The following is a 20,825-nucleotide window of genomic DNA, read 5'->3' on the forward strand; positions in this document are numbered from 1 at the left end:
AAGGAATATATTCTTGACTGAAAGATCATTTAAGTATAAATGAAAATAAAAGATATGGGACAGCTATCTCATTTTACCTTCTCTGTTTACTCAAAATCTTCTGAATGTGAGATTGTCGATCTTTAATGTTTTTGAGGCATGTGGAAAGGTATATTTTACATCCATTTATTTTTAATGTTGCATTTGCATGTAATATGGCACCATCTGCTGTTCACAATGTTTTTCTTTAACAAAGTAAGATATAGTGGCCAAATGGTGTAGTTGCACAGAACCACAGTATTTTAAATCAGCGGGATGCTCTGATACTAAATTATAGTAACTTATATTGTGGGAGATATACTCTTGTTGATCTTAGCTAATCAAAATTTTGGTAGCACTTGGTATGTACAGTATCATTAAATGGAAATGCCTTAGGAACAATATGTTACCAGATGTAATTTGTTGGTAACACCTTGGTAAAGGCCGTTTCCATATAATTACACACCTATTCCACCAGTAGTTACCATACAAGAGCATAAACCATTGGTAGTTATCCAGATAGTACAATGTAATTACATGGCTCTATATGCCACATATTCTAAATTGCGACCCATATTAATTTAGCATTTCAGTAGCATTTAGTTTTTAGTTTCAGAGTCATTGTCAAAGGCAAAGCAATGCCTGATAGTCTAAGAGATTAATTGAGATGAGTCAGAGGAAGACACTTTTTTTTTTTTTGTAGTAGCAGTTTCCAACATGAATTGAAGACAACCATTGACATTTCCTTTTGATTACTATACAGATATTACTTCAGTGATCTAACACCTTCTCACTGTAAATTGCCTTAATTAAAAAAGACTACTTCATGTTTACTTTTTGTAATATTTATAGCAGTTTAAACAACACTGATTATATGTTGCTTTCTATAACCTTAAATTTGTAAGACCTTACATATTTAACATTATTATTACAATTCAGATTTGATATGAAATACTCACTGTTATTCGGCACATACCTTCCCTTCAGTGGTTTTTAATTAAATCTTAACTATGGACACTCACTACAGCTGCGCTGGCTACAAATCCATATCCAGAAATGGGAATTGAATAGAATCTTCTTTCTTCATTGATTTCAATTTAAATATGAATTAATTAAATACAAAGGGCCATGGGCTTACATTCTTTTGACTGTCTGGTTTAATATTTCAAAGCTCAGGTACAGTAGTTAGACAAACTGATAAGACAATGAAACAATGCTTGTTTCCAATGCATTGCGAGGTACAGGGCACAGTCACAGTGCCTGTGGTCTTGCAATTTGTAGAAATTCCTTGTTTCTACAAATATTCACGATTGAGCCATGCAATTGTGAAATAGTATATGTGTTGATGTTGAATAGAAGCAACTTGTGAGAAAGCTTATCTGTCTTTTTGGAAATTACAAGCAGACAAAATTACAGGTAGCAATAACACTACAAAGGAATAGCTTAAGAGAAAATGTGAATGGGTTCTGATTGTTGACTTCACATTCTGCACATAAGTGAAGGAAATATATAGAAATACAGCACAGCCCCAGAAAATGTGTGATTTAATGCCACACACAAAAAAATCATTGTTTAGAAGAAACCAAATAAAACTGTCAGTATTATGAATCCCACCTTGACATTCAAAATCGGCTTTCTTGTCTTAAAAACATGATGTTCATTCCTAGCCATTTCTTTTCCTTTTTATTTAAATTATGTTTTTAAAGAATAAATAAAAATAAAATGCGTGTACTTAAATGTCAGCCTGGGACTGTACATCCCATTCTTACCGACTGATAAAACGAGGAGTGTGGAACCAATATGCAAGGGTCTGGGTAATGACCTCTGTAGTCAATACAACAGTAGTTAAAAATGTTTGAGGTTAACTAAAGCCTGCAGTTAATTGTGTGAGGCTGAACCAGTGTATTAGATGTAATTGATTATGTATGTCATTAAAGGCATTCTTCCCCATAAGATAAATAGTGTGCTAAACTCACCATTGTAATAAAATAATATAATAATGGATTTTAGACGGCCATAGCTGTATTATCTATTTATATTAGGATTGAATTTAAAATAATTTACTGCTTTGTGCATTTATTTTCAGTTAGGATTGCACATTGTATATTCTTTGTTACTATTTTCTATAAAAGATCAATCTATTGCATTACATTTTATATAATAACAAGTTTTCTTCATGTCTCTGTTTTTTAATTGTTTTTTACTGGGTGGTGTTGGCCCCATAAAAGCAATTTAATGAATAATGTGGCTGCGGCAGCTCCATTCATTTTGAAGATTCATGCTTGCTGTCTTCTCTACATTTGTGGAAGCTCATGTTGGTTATATATTGCTAAAGACTAATTATAGCTTTTGGTGGCACTATAGCATTTTGTGTTATAGTGCCACCATGTTCTCTACTTCTCTAGTTAACTTCCATGTATCTTTTTGCTGCAGATTATATTTGTACTATTGTTATCTGAGGAGTACAACTTAAAAAAAAAAAAAAAAAAAAAAAATCTAAAAACTGTCGATTTGGCTGTTTTTGCAGGTTTCTTCCCGAATAGCTCCCAGAGCTGTGATGCGTTTCTCCGCCACAAGATGACACTGATTTCTCCCTCAATACTGAAAAAGTATGGGATCCCTTTTGACAAGGTAATGACATTTGACTGAAAGGTTAATAATATGTTGGGCTAATGTGAGCAAGTGAAAAACAGTGGTAAGAGTGACATGAATTCAGCCTGAAGGTGCCATGAAAAAAGTAATACTAGACTTTTATACATTTTGCATAAAGGTGCCATGAAGGCTAAATCCTGTTTCATGTTCAAGTTGTCTACCTAATTATGTGGGATTTAATGAACTTAAACTATACAGCAATTCCACATTGACGTATCTCGCAGTACTCTGAATCTCAGAAGATTAATAATTGGCATAATACTGGACATTCTTTTCTGGTAAACTTAATGGTGAAATGCATTTTATTCATGCAAAGAATAATAATAATAAAAACAAAAAACATCCAAATGTGTTGATGTGGTTACTGAACATTTTGCAAGGGAACACTTGTTTGAAAACAAACAGTGGAGGTATGTATACATTTTTGTTATATTTTATTCTATACCTTTAAGCTCGTGATGTTGCTACATCTCTTAATATGATGCGCCAATCACCTGAATTTGCTACATTGTTTTTACATACTTAAAATTAGCTCTGTTAATTAACATTAAATGCACTATTTTATAACAAAGTAAATTACAAACACAGAAACACACACACAAAACTGTATCTCTGATTGTGCTTTTGTAGTAAACACACTTGGACTATGGGCGGAGAGTTAGAATGAAAATCCATATGCATTTATATATTTATTTATTAAAACATTTACACACACCAGTAAAAACGAATTTACTAAAAAAGAAAAAAAAAATCTCTTAACCACCAGCTTGTGGCATTAGAACCCACTATCAGCCTATTTTAAATGTACATTAATCCTCAGTCTTTCCCACTCACCTTTGTGCTTCGGTTGTTGAATGTAAGTTTGTGACGCACGTGTATGAGGTGTTCACAGTTTTATTCATCACATGAAGATGGTTCCTTTCGCTAGGTTTTTCAGGGCCAAGTCCTGTCTCAAGGGTTTTCATCTGTCACTCCAAATGTGATTTTATAACTGAAAGGTCTGGAAGCCTTGCTGATAACAAACAAATCTAAAGAGGAGGCTGAACACACATGGGTTGCCCGGGAGGATTGGTCCTCCGCTTTCAAATGCTGTGGAGCAGAATGCCTAGAAGTATTGTTGGAAATGAAATGGGATCAGAGCAACTGAGTCCCAGTTGCACACCGAACAAGGGTCTTTCTTTTTAAAATGAGTTTAGTTTGCATGAAGAAAGATTCATTCTGAAAGCTCCTTACTCCAAATCATCAAAAACCCAATTAACCATTCTCCCATTAGTATGTATTGCAAAGAAACAAAGAGGAACAATACTACCAAATTAGCTGTGCATTTCAATAATTTCAGAAGTATGCCCGTATTGAATTGATTTCTGGAGTCCTCTAAAATTAAACTAGATTATGCAAATTATTTACTGCCATCAGTGTAGCCTAAGTTTACATAACCCCAGTTGGGTACTGATACTGTATATGAGTATATGCAATTCTGTCACAGACAGGTGTTTTTTTAAATTTTTTTATTTTTAACTAAAATCGCAAGCCTCAATTGTGGCCTAAGCGACTCTATTGCTTTTATTTATTTATTTTTTTAAATATAAATAGCTATTAGTTTAAGTGCTAACTTACTTAATTATTCTTTAGATTTTTAATTGCAGCCCTTATTTGGTTATATGGACATCTAGAGGTTATAGGGCTGCATTGCAGTTTAGTCAGTTTGTGTGCAATCTTCTGTGGATTTCTCAAGGCTCATATTGTAATGAATTAGACTAAGTAGGTGTCTGTTAAAATTAAGTTGTATTTGGTTAATCAATATGTCAGACTTGTTTTAAATTGTGTTAGCTAGTGATCACTGAATGGTGTGGTTGAGTATTAATGTATCTGCCATAAAGACCTACTCCATGTGCCTTCATATGCTGCATATAATGGGACCTGTATACTTTAAAAACAATGTTTCATTTCAGCCCTTATTTACTGTTTTTTCATATCTTTCTGTTAATTGTTTTCTGCTATTTATAAAGCTACTTATATGTTTCTGCTCCCTTCTAAAACATTCATGTCTGCTTTTTCCTTATCTGCTGTTTTATGTAGTTTACACAACTTTCAATTTTGTAAGTGGCAGTCTTGGTTGATTTTATCCTGCTGATTTTTATCTGTGCTCTTTTATAAATGGGTTGTCTCGGTACCTTCAAGTTTGTTGTTGTAAAATTGTCTTTAAAATTATATTTAAATGATAAATTTTTATGAGATCGGAACCTGTGCACTTCCAGCATACTGTGACACTTACATGGGGTGGAATTTTTTTCAGAAAAACAGGATTCTTTAAAAAAAAAAAAAAAACAACAAAAAAAACCAAACAAACAATGTATGCATTAGACAAATTGATATCTTTAGACAAAATCATATTCGATATGAATATCAACTTGGTAATCACTAGTGTGCCAGCGCCTCTCGGTTTGATACTTTCAGGGTGGACAGTTTTCATCATTTCATTGGTTACAGAAAACCCAATCTAGAAAGTGAGCATTTGGGGCACATATTCCTCACATTGCTGTTAAAAGCTATTAGAAAGGAATCTTTTCTGTACTGTCAGCCAGTGTTGGGAGAGAGCAGCGTGCTTCAGAGCATAGTTAGTAATTAATAGGATTTGGGGAGGATGAGGAAAGAGAAAATCAGACTATGATCTCTCACTGCTCTAAGCGATAAAACTGCAAATGTGTGGAACACTGATAAGCTTGCTGACTCTAAATCGGTGGCTGCTGAACAAGCATTCAGTTGTAACAGAACATCTGCACAAACTGTCAGCAGCAAGGGGAGAGAGGTGGAATAACACAGGCAAAGCTGGCAACAAGAGTGTTTCAACTTTACAACTATTCTCTGTACTCTAATTGTGACTCTGCTGCCCTGTAACTTGCAGTTTTCACACCATTTTATGCAGGTATTTCAAAGGCTTCCCTTCCATTAGCGACATATGTCTCGTGTAGTTTTAAAAGAAACACATCTTTTTTAGACAACCTGACATTTTCATTTTTAAACAAGACAACTACTACAACTTCAGGTTAGAGGAAGTTTACATTTTCTTAGTCACTTTCACAGGAAATATGATATGCCTGCACTTCTAGATCATTTCACCCCAGAAAGGTCTTCTAGGTTATAGCATGTTATTGGCTGAAAGCATGTCAGTCAATAGGGGAAGCATCTTCTTGATTATTAACAAGAAATAAGCCATTGAAGGGGTGGGGGCCAGCAAGTACAACGTACAGTATCTGAGAGCATTTATATCAAACTTAGGTTAATTTTTGTAGCAAGTGTAATACCAAGTAGCATGTTTTAAAGATTTATGGTAATTTTGTTAGCTATAATTTAAGATTAATTGTATTCAGTAAACTGTGCTTAACAGTCACTGCTGTGCTGACGTATCAACTGCTTGATGATCTGAAACATGTTGTTTTAATCCCATAAATGGCCAAGTAACATGCTTGGGCATTTGTTGCTCTTATTCACATAATCAGATCTCTTGCTTTCTAAATGAATTGGTATCCCTGTGTAGCTGTTACAGCTGCTCTTTGATTATACAAGTGCAGGGGTAACCCAAGTGTTATTAATTTACTACCAATATAGAATGACTGATTGAGATGTTTGTTCTTCAGATGTGTTTCCCTTAGTGGTGACTGTCAAGATTTAATGTTGTACTAGTCTTGGCAGTTAATATTGCAGAAATGTCTTTTGCTGGCCAGAGGTATTTGTTCTTTGTAATGAAACTAACATTATAGTATTTTCATCTGTTAGTGGTGAGATCGCGACCATAAAATAAAAAAAATAAAAAAAACTGGCTTACTTCCATATCCAGTGATTCACTATAGAACACATTTAGACATGGACAGCTTCCCTTCAGTTTCTATCAGCTCAAAACTTGAGAAATAATGCATGAATGGTTCATTGCTAATTTTATGAAGTTACACAACAGTTGCTACAGAACATCTTGTGTCTAAGGGACTGTAGTTAAACTTAAGTTATGTAGTGCAGTCAACTACAGAGCAAGTTGTAACATAAATAAAAAATGTGAAGAAAAAAAAACAGTGAAACTTCTTTTTTATGTTTTGTAGATCACCCAAGAGACAGGGGAATTTATGATCACTTTTCCCTTCGGTTACCATGCTGGTTTCAATCACGGCTTCAATTGTGCTGAGTCAACAAACTTTGCCAGTGTGAGGTGGATAGACTACGGGAAAGTAGCTAAAGCAGTAAGTATGATTTTTGAGGTACTATGATTGGAGATGCTACATGTGCAGTTTGGCCAATTCTAGATTTCACTATGAGCTTCGTCAGACATTGGATAGGTAGCACTCTTAGGAGTTGTCTTAAGTAATGTATCATCTGGAAATTCAAAATTCAGCAGGAGAACAAATCAAATAAAAATCGTACTCTTCACCAAAGGTATAGCAAATTATGTTACTTACTGTTCATTGGTCCTTTACATGTATGAATCCGCAGTCCAATTGCACTTTACTTATCTTCCCTGGTTCATGAATTAAGGAAATACTCAGAAATGTAACCAGATTTCTATTGATTGTAGACTAGTTTTAGTACTGCCAAATTGTATTTAATTCCTGGGCTGTGTAAGAAAATGTTAAGTAACAACCCACAGCTGCTTACAGACCTCTGTTGTTCAATTGAGAATAAAGCACTCTTCATGGAACAGCAGTTTTATGCAACCATTCAAACAAATGCCACTGATTCTATATTGTTGAAGGCCCGGGTGCAGTGCCCTGTTACATTATTTACAAGTAATCTGCTCCTGGCAGCCTTGCTCTAGTTCGTTTTTTTCAAAACCGATAGCATGCTTTTTTCCCAAAGGTTAAGCACTTGGAAGAATTACCTGCCTTCATGGAACTCCAAAGTAATGAAATATGGAACATTGTCAACCAACTTTTCTTCCAGGGACGGTGGTTAATCCGAGAGCATTTAATTACAGTACTTTAATGCAGAGTTTGTGTCTAAACTGTTTCATAAGAAATGTATTATTATGATGTATTTATTTAAAGTCTGTAATGTTTACAGTTGTTACAGTCCAGTAAATTATAACTTTTACCAGGGGGTTTTATTAATATTACTATAGGTTTTTAGGGGTAATATTAGGTTTGTTGGCGGTAGTTTTTCCATGTATATCACATCCTCTCTCAAATAGTCCTATTACTGACAAAAAAACTATGCTCTGCTTGGACCAGTGCATTTGTATCAGGTGGCCCTTTGATGTTATTAGAAATCAATATTCCACTAATAACACAATCCGGCCTAAATTGAATTCCTTGCCAATGCTTTAATTTTTGAATGCTAAAAATTCCCCCCCAAAAAAAGATTACTACATATATGTGGAGCGGTTGTAGTGTTTTACAGTCAGAAACTTTTGATTTCTTCACAATTCAGGCAGTTAATGGACTTGGTGGTAGGCCCAGACTTATGACCAGTACTGAACATATGTAATATCAATAGGTAGTGTCTCCACTTAAGACAAGGAAATTGCACACAGACTGCTCAGGAAAGAAAATACATTTGACTTTGTTAATGTACAACCTCCCTCATCTAATAAGACATCAAACCAAATCGTCATAGTCCGTAAGGTATTTTGCCAGTCACTACTTTGCAATGCACTCCAATGGTGTTTATTTGGGGAGAACCCAACCCCAAGAAAAAAAAAAACATTAATTTCCTTAAAACCATCTTAATGAAATGTGTGCTGTGGGTGAATAATCTTTTATAGGCCAGGTCTTGGACTTTTTTCAAGGTTTGTTGAAATGAACGTGCACAATACATTTAAAACGATGACTTGGATTAAACGAAAAAGTGAAACCGTTGTTTGCCCATCTCCCAGATTAAGGAAATTAAGGTCAGTATCCAAAAATATGATTGTTTTGTACATTGTCAGCATTGTTGTTTTTTAAATCTAAGTTTGCTTTTTGACCTCAGAATTTTATTTTTAATTGTTTGGCATTGCAACATATGTGATAAACGTATAAAGTCCCAGACTACAAACATATGAGTTACCTACTGTGACAAAGTTCTTAAGAAAATATACCCTGCTTCTAATTCTAGGATGCTAGTCTTAAGGGTCATTCCAGGGTCATTAGTGGTATATCTAGACAGAAGCAATTCTGGTAAATAGTACCATGAATGTTTTATATATGGCAAATAAATTAAATCTTATATCCTATATACGTATTTCCAGTAATCATGTATTTGGTGTAAAAAGTATGGAGTTTCTGTTTTGTGTCTGCATTGTGAAATGAGAAGAAAACATGTTTTGGTGGGTTTTAATGATTACCAGCACTTGATGTCCTTAACATCTTTAAACACGATTGATAAACTTGTCACCCATGTCATTATGTGAGCATCACGCCCCCCAATACGCCCACAGGCTGTTACTTGCTAATGCAGGCAAATTTCCACCTTGTACACCATGAAAGAAGGGTTGACAAATTGCAATTGAGCCTAAATGAGCATAGTTACTCTTAATAATGCCTTTAAAAGACTGCACAAATCTTGATACATCAGGCCAATGGTTTCTATAAAAAGATTAGAACATTGTGTGTGTGGTGTCTTGGATGTATATAAATTAATACAAAATGCCATTAGTTGCAAATATATATAAATTGTCTGTTTGACCAGCAGTCTAATGATAATGACCTAGATTAAGCTGAAAGTTGCTGTGCTGATTTTGGTATTTTCTTTTCCCTTGACAGACGAGGCTGTAGCTGGTATTGTTCATGCCAGAGTGTTTTATACAGACTGCAGTCTTCTAAATCAATGAGGCAAATCCAGTAAAACCATATGTTCAGCAGGTGTGTTTGAAAAAAAATAAATAACTAAAAAAATCTATATATCAGCAGCTCTCTTTGACTTATAATATTAATTGGTTATGAAATGCTGCTTTCAGATCTGTCAGAACATGCTGTATGTCTCTGCATGTGCAAGTAGTAGCATTGGCAGTCTGGTGTTAGGTATGCAATGGGCTTTATATGCAATGTGTATTCTGCAAGTCGTGGTCGATGACCTCAGGCTTCTGTGTGTTTTTACGATTTGTCAACAGAGTGGGATAACATTACATTTGGAATAGGGCTTTGATAGTATGTATGTTGTTTCGCTGTCAGTCTGCTTGTTTCTGTTCAGTTTTGACTAAAAGGTGGGGTTGTCTAAACCTGTGGCTGTAGAGCAGTGTCTGGCTTCTTCTCTATTGCTCAGGGAGCTGTCATCTCTTGTGCTAGCGATCTGACTCGGTGGTAGTACAGTGCAGTAAGTACAATTACATTGAAAATGTCAGTGGATACCTGTGAGGATAAATTGAAAAACAAAATCGTAGTACACTGTACTCAGAAGTGTTTGATGTCTCTTTACTGTTACCAAATGTCATCACACAGTATGAGCTTGCTGGCTCCTGTTTTGAAAAAAAAAAAAAATACTACCCTACATTCTGTACTTTATCTGTCTTTGTGTTTACCCACAGATTTAATATAGCCCATTTTTGCAATGCAGGGAATAGGTTGCTTACTATACTATACTGGTTTCAATGGCCACAAATTGTCACCCTTTACACATAGTTGAGTTTGTTTTTAATGATATAAACAGTGATAAATCTTATTGGCACCCTAAAAGTCTTAAACTTAACATTTTCCGTATTTATATTTATTTTAATTATTATAATAATGGGGAACTATAAATCAACCCTGTAGAACAGCAGTGGGATGGGTTGCTTATTTACTGTATATATACCATTGTCTTTGTTTATTTAGTAAGTAATTTGTTTTTCACCCTTAATCTGTTTACATACATGTTTAATAGTTGTTTGATCGTAAACAACTGGAAGAATCTCAAATATAGTGTGATTTTAGGGATAACATTAAAGGTAATATTTGGAGTTGCCAATACTGTCTGTATGATGTGTCCAAGTTCTGGTACTGTAGGATCAATCTTTGTCAAATCACCCAACAGGTATTGCCTCATACCCTAAAAAAAACAACTCAAATTTATGTTTTCAGCCTGATTGGATCAAGGGGTCAATAGTTAGAGAGGTAAAAATGTGATCGATTTTGGGAGCTCTACCATTAATTGACATTTTACTCAAAAACTATGTACTAAAGGCTTGTGTTGGTGTCATTTTTATTGGAAATTGCATGATAATTCAAGAACATATATTAAAAACAGATTTGGAAAAGAAACACGCAAAGTTACCCTTTAACATATTTTTTGCCCTTTGTTTTTGGGGTGAAACCACAAAAATAAAAATCTAAAAATGTTTTCATGAAAAGGTCATCATTGCTTTTCATATATAAAGTTACAGGAAGGAAATTATGTCCTGTAAATGGCTAAAACAAGTGTCACACCCATCAGTAGGGCTTTTCTCTCATTCTTTAAATGCTGGATTTAGAACCTGCAACTTGTATCCTCTTTAGGAAGATTAAGCGAGACCTAGACATTGAACACTGCATAACAGTACCTTATTCTCAAGGGGTATCCAGCATTTGTCCTTATTCTTTGGAATGAGGGGGGCAGTGATTTTGTTTTTTTACCATAGCAAACAAAAAATATTACCTTCCTGCAACTTTTTATGTGAAAACCGTAGATCTATTGACCTTTCCATGGAATTATCATGCATGCACTTACCAGTAAATTTGACACCGAATACAAGTCTCTAGCACACGTAGTTTTTGATAAAAGGTTGATTAATCGTTATGGTGTCCAAAACCGCTAACATTTTGACCTCTCTGTAACCTTTGACACTGTAACAGGGACTACGTTCCGTCAATGGCTTCTTGCATATGTTTGTAGTAGAGAACCAGGCGGTCTGCCAGTGATGCTGCCAACAGAGGATTGGTTGTCTACGATTCTTTGACTAGCTGGTGGGTGTGTCTCGGCGCAATGTCTCGCTATAAAAAGGGGCAAGAAAGTAAAACATTTTCAGGCTGTAGTGGCAGGTTTTGTGGCAGCATTACAAACTGAGAGTGTAAGGTACATTTTGCCAAGGCACTGATTACCATGTCACATTATTGGCAGGTAGTTATTAGTACCTTTTAAAAGTGTAACTAGCATGAAATTGACATTTTGATGGTATTTGTACTTTAGAGATATTTTGAACAGTGAAAAAAAAACGCTACTCATTTTTGTAAAAAAAAAAAAAAAAAGTTATTCCAAAGGTTACCTTTAGAGGTTTTTATAGTTTATTTTTTTAGTTTCTTTTTGGTTTCCTTTGTTCTTTTTATGGTCTCAAAACAATCCCAAGGAGAATTCAAAAGTAGTGGGACTGTAACCACTTTACAAAACCAGAGAGCAGTGGATGATTGTGTAAGCCTGGGGTGTATACACCCAGTTAAAAGATTAAAAAAATATATATCATTCTTGCCAGATTCTAGGTGTCTATAGAGAAATTAATGTGTGAAATGAGAGTGTACAGTAGGTTCTAAAGATATCCAACCCTGGTGCATTTTTAGAGAATATACTGTAAGATATTTAATGAAAGGTGTTTTTGTAATAATGACTCACCAAGACTGCCATAATTCCCAATAATGATTTAAATGCCTAGGCTTCAACTTCTAATTGTAGTTTTGTATTAATATCCTTTAATACTAAATTTTTTTATGTACTTTAGCCATGGGGATTCTCAGACATCTATTTGCCTCCTCTCCAGTTTAATTAGGCTCATAATTATCTGTGCCTTTGTCACAGTAGTAACCCCATTAGAGGTCTATCTGCAGTGTGTAAGTAGGACCAAATGGTGGCATAACTAACACCTAGGGTGTTGATGGAGGGGATTGGGATAAAGGAGTGGGAGTGGGGGTTGTTTTAACCTAATAGCTGGGTTGTTTTGATGTAGGATTTGATGGATTTGTTTGCCACTGCATTCGTTTGCACCATATCAGAAAACTGACAGGCTGTTAAATGAAACTTTGGCTTAGATTTTCAGGCTGACTGTTTGGAGACATTTGTGGAGATATTTTATGTATTTATTTATTTTATTTATGTATCACAGCCATGTCTGGTAGTTTCATGTTCTTCTATGGGAAATAAGTTATAGACGAAATAGACTGGTGTTAAATAAAAAGGAATTCACTTATGTTACAATGGAAAAAGGCATTATGCATTTTATATAAAGGAACATCTGTCACCTATACCTATTAGAGGCTATGACTATACTTGGTCATAAATAACAACAAATGCCCACCTTGTATAATTAACCTTAATAATAATAAATGATAAATTATCGATGAATATGATTATCAGTTATTCTCTTAACCCTAGTACTAAAACACATTCTACATTACACAATGTAGGCTATATTAAAACTATTTGGAAAACTATTCCTTGAAATCGATTCTGCCAAGCATTAAGTCAGGTATTCTAATGTTTGTTTCATGCTAAAGCATATTTATAATAGAGTTAACCACTATCAGTAGTGTCACTGTGCCTCAGTCAAAAAGGGTTACTTTACAAGCAGCATCAATTGTGTAAATAAACAACGTGTATTTTATTTTTTATTTAAATTATAAAAACATGATTACTGTTCTATATATTGTATTTTTAAACTACATATTAAAATAATAGGATTTTCAATCAAATATAAACAAGTAGCTATGGTGACGTCACCAGTAAATTATGCAAATTAGTACCAACGCAGGTTCGAAGCTTCCTTCGGTAATGTGTTCCAAACCTTTGTACATTTTGGGGGTAGTTTTGCGTGCACATTCTACCTTCCCAGGGTTGAAAAAAAGATGCAGGTTTCACATACCACAATTTCAGAGGTCATGCTTAATAACAGAATGTTAGCTGTGAACAGATATTATAGATATAGATACAAAGTAAAAGTTATGCCTGTTTGACTGATTTTATTAATTCGGTAAAACTATTTTGACCCCACTCCCCCCTGAATGCTGATTGCTAATGAACTATTTAAATATTGTTTTTAATTGATGCAAGTCAAACTAAAAACAGACCAATTGTTTTTGTAACAATTAACTGAGGCTACCCCTCAGAAGAGTCAGCTGATGCAATTTAAACTGCTGTATGTGAACATAACCTTAGTAATATTTGCACTACATGGTTTTATTATAACCCTTCCATTTGCTGCTGTAGTCAATAAGGGGACTAACCAGTAAAGACTAAATCTTTATTGTAATGAGCTAAATATCAACTTTGAAAGCAGTTAAGCGAATAAATAAAAAGGTCAGAATTCAAAGGTACTCAGAACTTTCAATTACCTAAGGGAACTTCTGTCCCCTTTAGGTGTCAAAAGTTTAATTTTGAAAAATGGGCCTACAATTAGAAAGTGACTTTAATGGATAGAGTTCTGCTTTGTGGTAATTAAATTATATTAAAATGCATGACTTCACAAACACAGACCAGCTTTACAAATATGTAATGAAAATACATTTCTGGCAAATAGAAAGGAAGTGTTGAGTTATTGAAGTCAGCTTGTATTTAGCAATACTAAAACATTGCACATTGTTATTATGAAATGCTTGTTATTTAAGTGAAAACGGGACACTGTCTTTGCTGCGTTTATATAAAAAACGTATTTCAAGAAAATTATGCAGTGTGTCAGATTTTTTTTTTACAATACAAAGATATACCAAGGTGGTTCCATTTTAATACGTCATAGTCTACTGATTTTTTTTTATATATATATATATATATATATATATATATATATATATATATATATATATATATATATATATATATATATGTGTGTGTGTATATATATATATATATGTGTGTGTATATATATATATATATATATATATATATATATATATATATATATATATATAAACACAGCTTGGAAAAATAACCACTTCTGATTGGTTAACAGCATCACATGACCGTGCGTACATATAGCGTTTATCCACATAACAGGTACAACACCAACTTCTGAGTGAAGACAGCAGTGCTTTGTACATCTTACTATGTGCTTTGTACACCTGCTGTATTCACTAACCAGTGGCAACCAACCTAGCGCGTGGAAAAAAGCGCATAGAAAAACTACTGCGTTAAAGTCATTTAAATGGAATGAATAATGTTAATAGATGGACATGTATGCATATTGTCACAAAGTAATGCAAGGGATGTATTTAATATGCAAATCATATTAACTTAAAGGGTGCTAACTTTACTAGGTACCTCAGCGTGTATTAAAAGTACTACTTATTGTAACAGAACCTGCAGAAGAGCTGCAGAGGAGAGCGAGAAGGGGAGTCAGGGAGAGAGTATTTTGGAGGAGGCAATAACTAGGTAAAGATTGAGCACAGATAATACTAGTCATATATGTAGGTCTCTGGGACAATTCCATGAATTTCACAGAAATTGTATATTTGACTATCTACCTTGAAAAATATGCATTTTATTTCTTTACAGTATTTTACATTACTCTTCACCTCCCGTTCATGTCATACTTTTATCAAGTAGAAACAGTGCTACAATAGCTGTGCTTTGTCCGGCGTCAATACCATGCATTTGGTTACTACGGCAATGGAGTGAAACAAGTACCAGCTTCATGATTGGTGAATTCCTCATACTGTACAATGATGTACCACGTGAGTCAGAGGTGGGAAGTTTAACATGGTTGTTTAGATATTGTTGATTTATTAGCTTGCAGTGTATGATTAACATTTAAAAAGGCAGACGGCTGACAAATAAAAAAAAGCCAAAATCATTTCAACAGAAGATCACATTATAAAGAAAAACACCAAAGCTTCGCTTTTGTCATTTCAGGTTTGCAGTTATGTTTCTCCGTGTTTAATATTTTGGGATTAAAGGCAGCAAAATAGGCTATGGAAATTACAGTCATTTTAATGAATGTGTCAACATAAATGTTAAAGGTTTACAAAACTCGAAAATGTTATCTTTAAAAAAAAAAAAATTCCGGGAATTTTTTCGGAGTTTATTTTAGATATATTAAAATAGGGATAAAATCGGTAATACATTGTTTTTAATTTAAACATCAGTGAAAATCGTGGGGGAAAAAATCTCACTAAACACACTTTACAGGTGGAATATGATGCATAGCAGTTCTGGTTTCAGATTAAGTTTAATGTCCCTGGTATGTATGTTGAAGCAGAATCTGCAAGTCGAAGCCACATCCCAAGTTAGCTGGTACTTTACAAATGTTTGGCCAATCGATGTGCTGATGGAAATAGGATCTACAGAAGGTGTGATCATGACATCAGCACATAACAAGGCAGGTTTTTTTGACTTGAAATCATAAAAAGAAAATTGACAGAACTGAACGGGGCAAGCCATCAGGAGAGGTGTCAAAAATCACACTGGACATTTCCATCAATGCGTTCCATAAGTTTACCAACTAAAGCATCACCATTTTCTGTCAAATTTTTTACGATTAAGATTGTCGGCGTTAGACAGTGTTTTAGCTGATGGACAGACAGTAGTGTCGCACAAAGTCATAAATACATTCATCTCTGCAATAAACAGTCATTGTCCAGCAAAGCACAGCGTTCTGACAAACTTATTAACACAGTCATTCTTTGCTCTTTTTTTATTAAAATGCATGTAAAAGCAGCATAAATGGATTGCTTGTCTCAGTTCAATTTATTGTTTTAGTTTAATGTGTCTCTTATTTTTCAGTATGTTCTTTTATTGTCAGTGCGAACATGTACCTCAATGCAGCAGTATTTGCAGCACTATGCATCTTCTGTCTCAACTGACCCACTTCTGCTATTTTTGCTTTTTGTATATTTCAAAACATTACTTTTCTTTTGAATATTCATAAACTGATTTACGTTTTTTCCACATTCCTCACCCACTAAACATACTATGTTTTCGTGTAAGTATTTCTATTTAGTTTTTGATCAAGCTAGTAATTACTAAGCCTATTTACTACCAAGCTAGTAGTTACTAAGCCTATTTAAGCCTAGTTACTACAGCTATCCTGGCACAGCACACAACTCGTACAGCTGAGGCAGGTGTATATGGAGCTGGCTGGCTTCTTGGTAAATAATGTATACGTGTTTCATAGGGCGCTGATAGGAAGCATAGATAATTTGCTAACATTGTTAATTTTTGTCATAGGTGATGCTGGTTACGAAATCAGACCCTGGCTGCTATACACCGTTGTTGGACCCCAGAACACAGGCAGAGTTCGATACAATAAAGCACACATGGCTACACGCTCTGTTATTGAGCATGCATTTAGAGTGTTAAAAAGTCGCTTCAGATGTTTAGATAGATCTGGTGGTGTGCTACAGTATAGCCCTGGGAAAGTGTGTACACTCATTGTTGCATGCTGCATTGCGCATAACAGCTGTCAACAATGGAGCACTTACAAAGCTAAGCTAACATTGCCTGCCGTATCATATGCAATACTTTCAGCTATGTTGATATATTTATATAGTCACCATGTACGTGTGATATTTAAGTAAGCTATGCTTCAGATAGCTTTACAATATACAAAAGAAACTGTAACGGTCCAATAAATGAATGTACACTGAGAGTAGAGGTGCAGTCATAAATACAAACAATCAAACGCCATCTAATGTTAAAATTACATTTCACCAAACACCTTTTGAAATGTAAATAGTGAACTTTTAATTGACTAAGCAAGTGCTTTGCTGAGTTTTGATTAATATTACAAAATGAATCGGAGGGAGATCAAGTTGAACAAACACATTTATTTGATTTGCAGAATGAGTTCATTAACAATTACTTTCTCTGCTTTGACTGTCTCACGGGACGCTGTGATTTGGGACAAAACCACCACCCTCCTACGGAGTGCATTTTTGTCCTTAATGTTTGACGTTATTGTTCTTGCTGATTCAGCACCAAATAGCCTTTCATAATTCCCCACCACGTCTACTGCTAATACATTTAGCTCCTGGTCTGTAAACTTTTGATTCCTTACTCTGTCCTCCTTGGTCGCTGTCATTGTGACAAACTCAGAACCGTACCTACCTTTTCTTTAGCGCCCTTACGTACAGGGTGATTATAAAGTTTACCACATCAATGCACCATAGTTGATATGGTAAACTTACTTTCTAATCACCCTGTATATATTATAATAGAGTGTGTGTAAACCTTGTGCATAATTCCACGTACTAAATTGTCACAGTGACAACTTGCAAATTAATTATTTAGCTTGCTTTATTTGTGCTTATAATTAGCTTAGTGAATAGAGCTACTGCTGATTCATTTTTCTGCGCGTGTGGCTTCCCCCTGTCACGTGGTAATTCTGGTCATTTACCGCCATTTAGTGCATGCGGCCCTATGTCTGTTGTGCTACAGCAAACACTTAAAATATATAGTCATCATTTCTCAGGCCGTGGTGATTTGTTTTCCAAGTTTAACTGATAATACTTGTTCCTCTGTTTTTACAGTATTTTTCATTGTTTGATACTTATATACACAAGTTTCAATTATGTTTCTATCTCAGTATTCCCCCAGTGAGGCTGTTTGTTTGATTTGATTCTTTTTGGGGAAATAAATAAATAAACAATACCAATAGACAAGGGAAATAAATACCATTAGGACAGCAGTGAGCACGACATTTTATGTGAATAAACACTGATATTTGATTGGACCTTTGTTACTACAAACCAGGCCTGAAGATCAATTATAGGATTAACTGCCAAAAAATTATTCATTCTACAGCCAAAGAAGGAACTGAAGGGCACATCCACAAAGCATAAGGCAGCTTCTACCATCATTTGTGGGCACTTAAAAGCTGTAAAAAGGTACCTTTATTTTCTCCATTTCCAGTTTCACTGAACCCTCTTAAAAAATGAAATATAAATCTCAATTGATATTACTAAAATATATAATGTGTTTTTTTCTTATTAGAAATAAAAATACAGAAAAAACACCTACTTTGAAAATTAAATGAGTAACTTCCAAAATAGTGATTTTAGAGGGAATTCAGAAATAAGAGATTGCCAAATTATTTGTCACCCTCTGCTTCTTTGAAAGCTACTGATACACAATGTTTCATGTCGTGTTGAGAAACCTACTGAAATTGTGCATGCTGTAATAAACGCAGATGTAGATGATGGCAGTGAAAGGGATTTTGAAATGCATATGTCACAGTCTATACCTGAAATCTATTTTTAGCCATAAATAAAATGCATTAGGTATAGACTATTCCAGACTTTAGGATGCTAACTCATCTATCTTGTGAACTGCTTATACGACAGGTTACATTGTGTGTCTCATATTATTATAAGAGATTATCTCTTTTAGTAAGAGGCATCTTATACACAACATAATAAACTAATAAAATACTCAAAAATATAGATCGGAAACAACATGTTTTTTATTACTTAGAATTTTCTATTTTTGTTTCTATACATAAGATAAGATATATTGAAACTTTGACAAATCCTATCAATGATAAATTGATTTCTCATGAAGTGGGATCCGGAGGTTCAAACCGCAGTGATGTCGCACATTAGAATCTGCAACACAATTTAAGTTGATGTGATTTGTTTAACCAGTATTGGGTGGCACCTGGCCATGGCACAAATACATTTTTACAGTACATGTACATGTTGTGGTTGAAGGTCATAGTGATTTTTCAAGATAATAATGGCTCTAATTTTGTATTTACTGCAATGCCAAGGAGAAATGTTTGTCACTAGCATAGATGTTTTTAATAGAAAAACAAATTTTGGTTTACATCTAGGCAGAATGACCACAGGAAAGGGTTCACATTGTTCATACAGTTATGTTTACATTTTTATTTTATAGCTAGCATCTATTATGGGCTGCTGACAATCTGTTATAAGCATCAATTGAAATCTAACAGAGAATAAAATATATACTGTACTACAGAAAACTGTAAAACATAATAGTATTTTTATTCTTTTTTTTTTTTTTTTAATGGGGTAATGAGCATTGATTTATTTATTTTTTGTCCCAAATGCCATTATTAATTCGGGATAGTTTTTATCAGATTTAACACGTGCTGTTTTTTTTATATATACACACACACACACACACACACACACACACACACACACACACACACACATACACACATACCAGTGTAGCAGGGTGGTAGGAAAGCCCTGCTATTTTAAAATGTTTATATATGGAGGATGAGCGTGGTGTCGTCCACCACGTTATGGATTCATTTTGATTTTGTATTTGTTTATTTTTAGAACAGGGTTTCCCCCTCTGCCCCTGTACTGTATTTTGTGTTTGTATTATGATTTATTTATTTGTGTATATATTTATTGTATGATGGCGAAGCACCATGTGTTTTGTTATTGTTTTGCAGCGTGGATGGGAAGCCCCATCCACATTAAAAACCCGTGCAGAAGGTGGCCATCTTCCGTATTAAGTGATTAATTTTTTGCTAATCAGGAGATGGTCACCTGTATAAATACTTGCAGCTCTCCGCACTCCGGGTGGGGTGTTCGAGAGGTGGAACGAGAGCGGAGAGAAAAGAGAAAATTAAACTTAAAGGATCCGTGAAGGCTACTGCCCAGCCGGACCTTAACAGTTATTATTGTGTTTGTGATTTGTTTTTGTTTATCTCTTATTTTTGTGCTCTGTGAGCAGTGTTTCTTTTGTTTAAATATTTAATTTATTTTTGTTGTATTTAAAATAAAAACGGCGCACGCCGCTTCTTTTTGTTGAAACTGCAGCTACCTGACCTGTGTGCGTTTTTTCTTCTGGTCTGACATCGCTGCAACGCCATTTCCTGCCACAACCAGATTGTTAGTGGTGCTTCTCATAATGACCTATATTGACCAGGAGTTCAATGTCACGTAATTGTCTGCCAGGATCAGAGACCATAAATCATGTTCTATCTTCCTGCAGAGTTTGGAATAATTGTATTGTTGTAGTGTTGTTGGCCTTGGTGTGTGACTTTATTTATTTATTTATTTTTTACATTATGTTAAATGTTGTTCCAGTATGATGTTATGTTCTGTTTATTAATTGCTATAGTATAGTATGTCACATATAGTATGTGTATTCTCTTTAACCTGGTTTCAGTGATATACACCCACCCCTCGTTATATTGCCCCTCGCTATACTGCAGATTCGGATATCACTGTCCTGGAGTTGGCTCCCAATTTTTACTGTCTCTGCGTATGCCTTAGTTGCAATATACATAGGCCCTTAGAATTACTGTTTGTTTTATTTCGTACTGCACATCACAAACAACA

At 34.6% G+C, this 20,825-nt stretch overlaps 1 protein-coding gene across 4 annotated transcripts in view; it reads left to right on the forward strand.

Annotated features, from left to right (window-relative positions):
* Positions 1-20,825, forward strand: part of kdm4c (lysine (K)-specific demethylase 4C) — a 201,143-nt gene that overhangs the window by 49,987 nt on the left and 130,331 nt on the right. For all 4 annotated transcript variants that reach the window (XM_041261798.1, XM_041261791.1, XM_041261782.1 and 1 more), the window contains exons 7-8: positions 2,546-2,649; positions 6,765-6,902. In XM_041261798.1, coding sequence (XP_041117732.1) covers positions 2,546-2,649; positions 6,765-6,902 — 242 coding nt within the window. The remainder of the gene's footprint in view (positions 1-2,545; positions 2,650-6,764; positions 6,903-20,825) is intronic.

Source organism: Polyodon spathula, chromosome 1, assembly GCF_017654505.1.
Source record: "Polyodon spathula isolate WHYD16114869_AA chromosome 1, ASM1765450v1, whole genome shotgun sequence".
NCBI classification, from domain to species: domain Eukaryota; kingdom Metazoa; phylum Chordata; class Actinopteri; order Acipenseriformes; family Polyodontidae; genus Polyodon; species Polyodon spathula.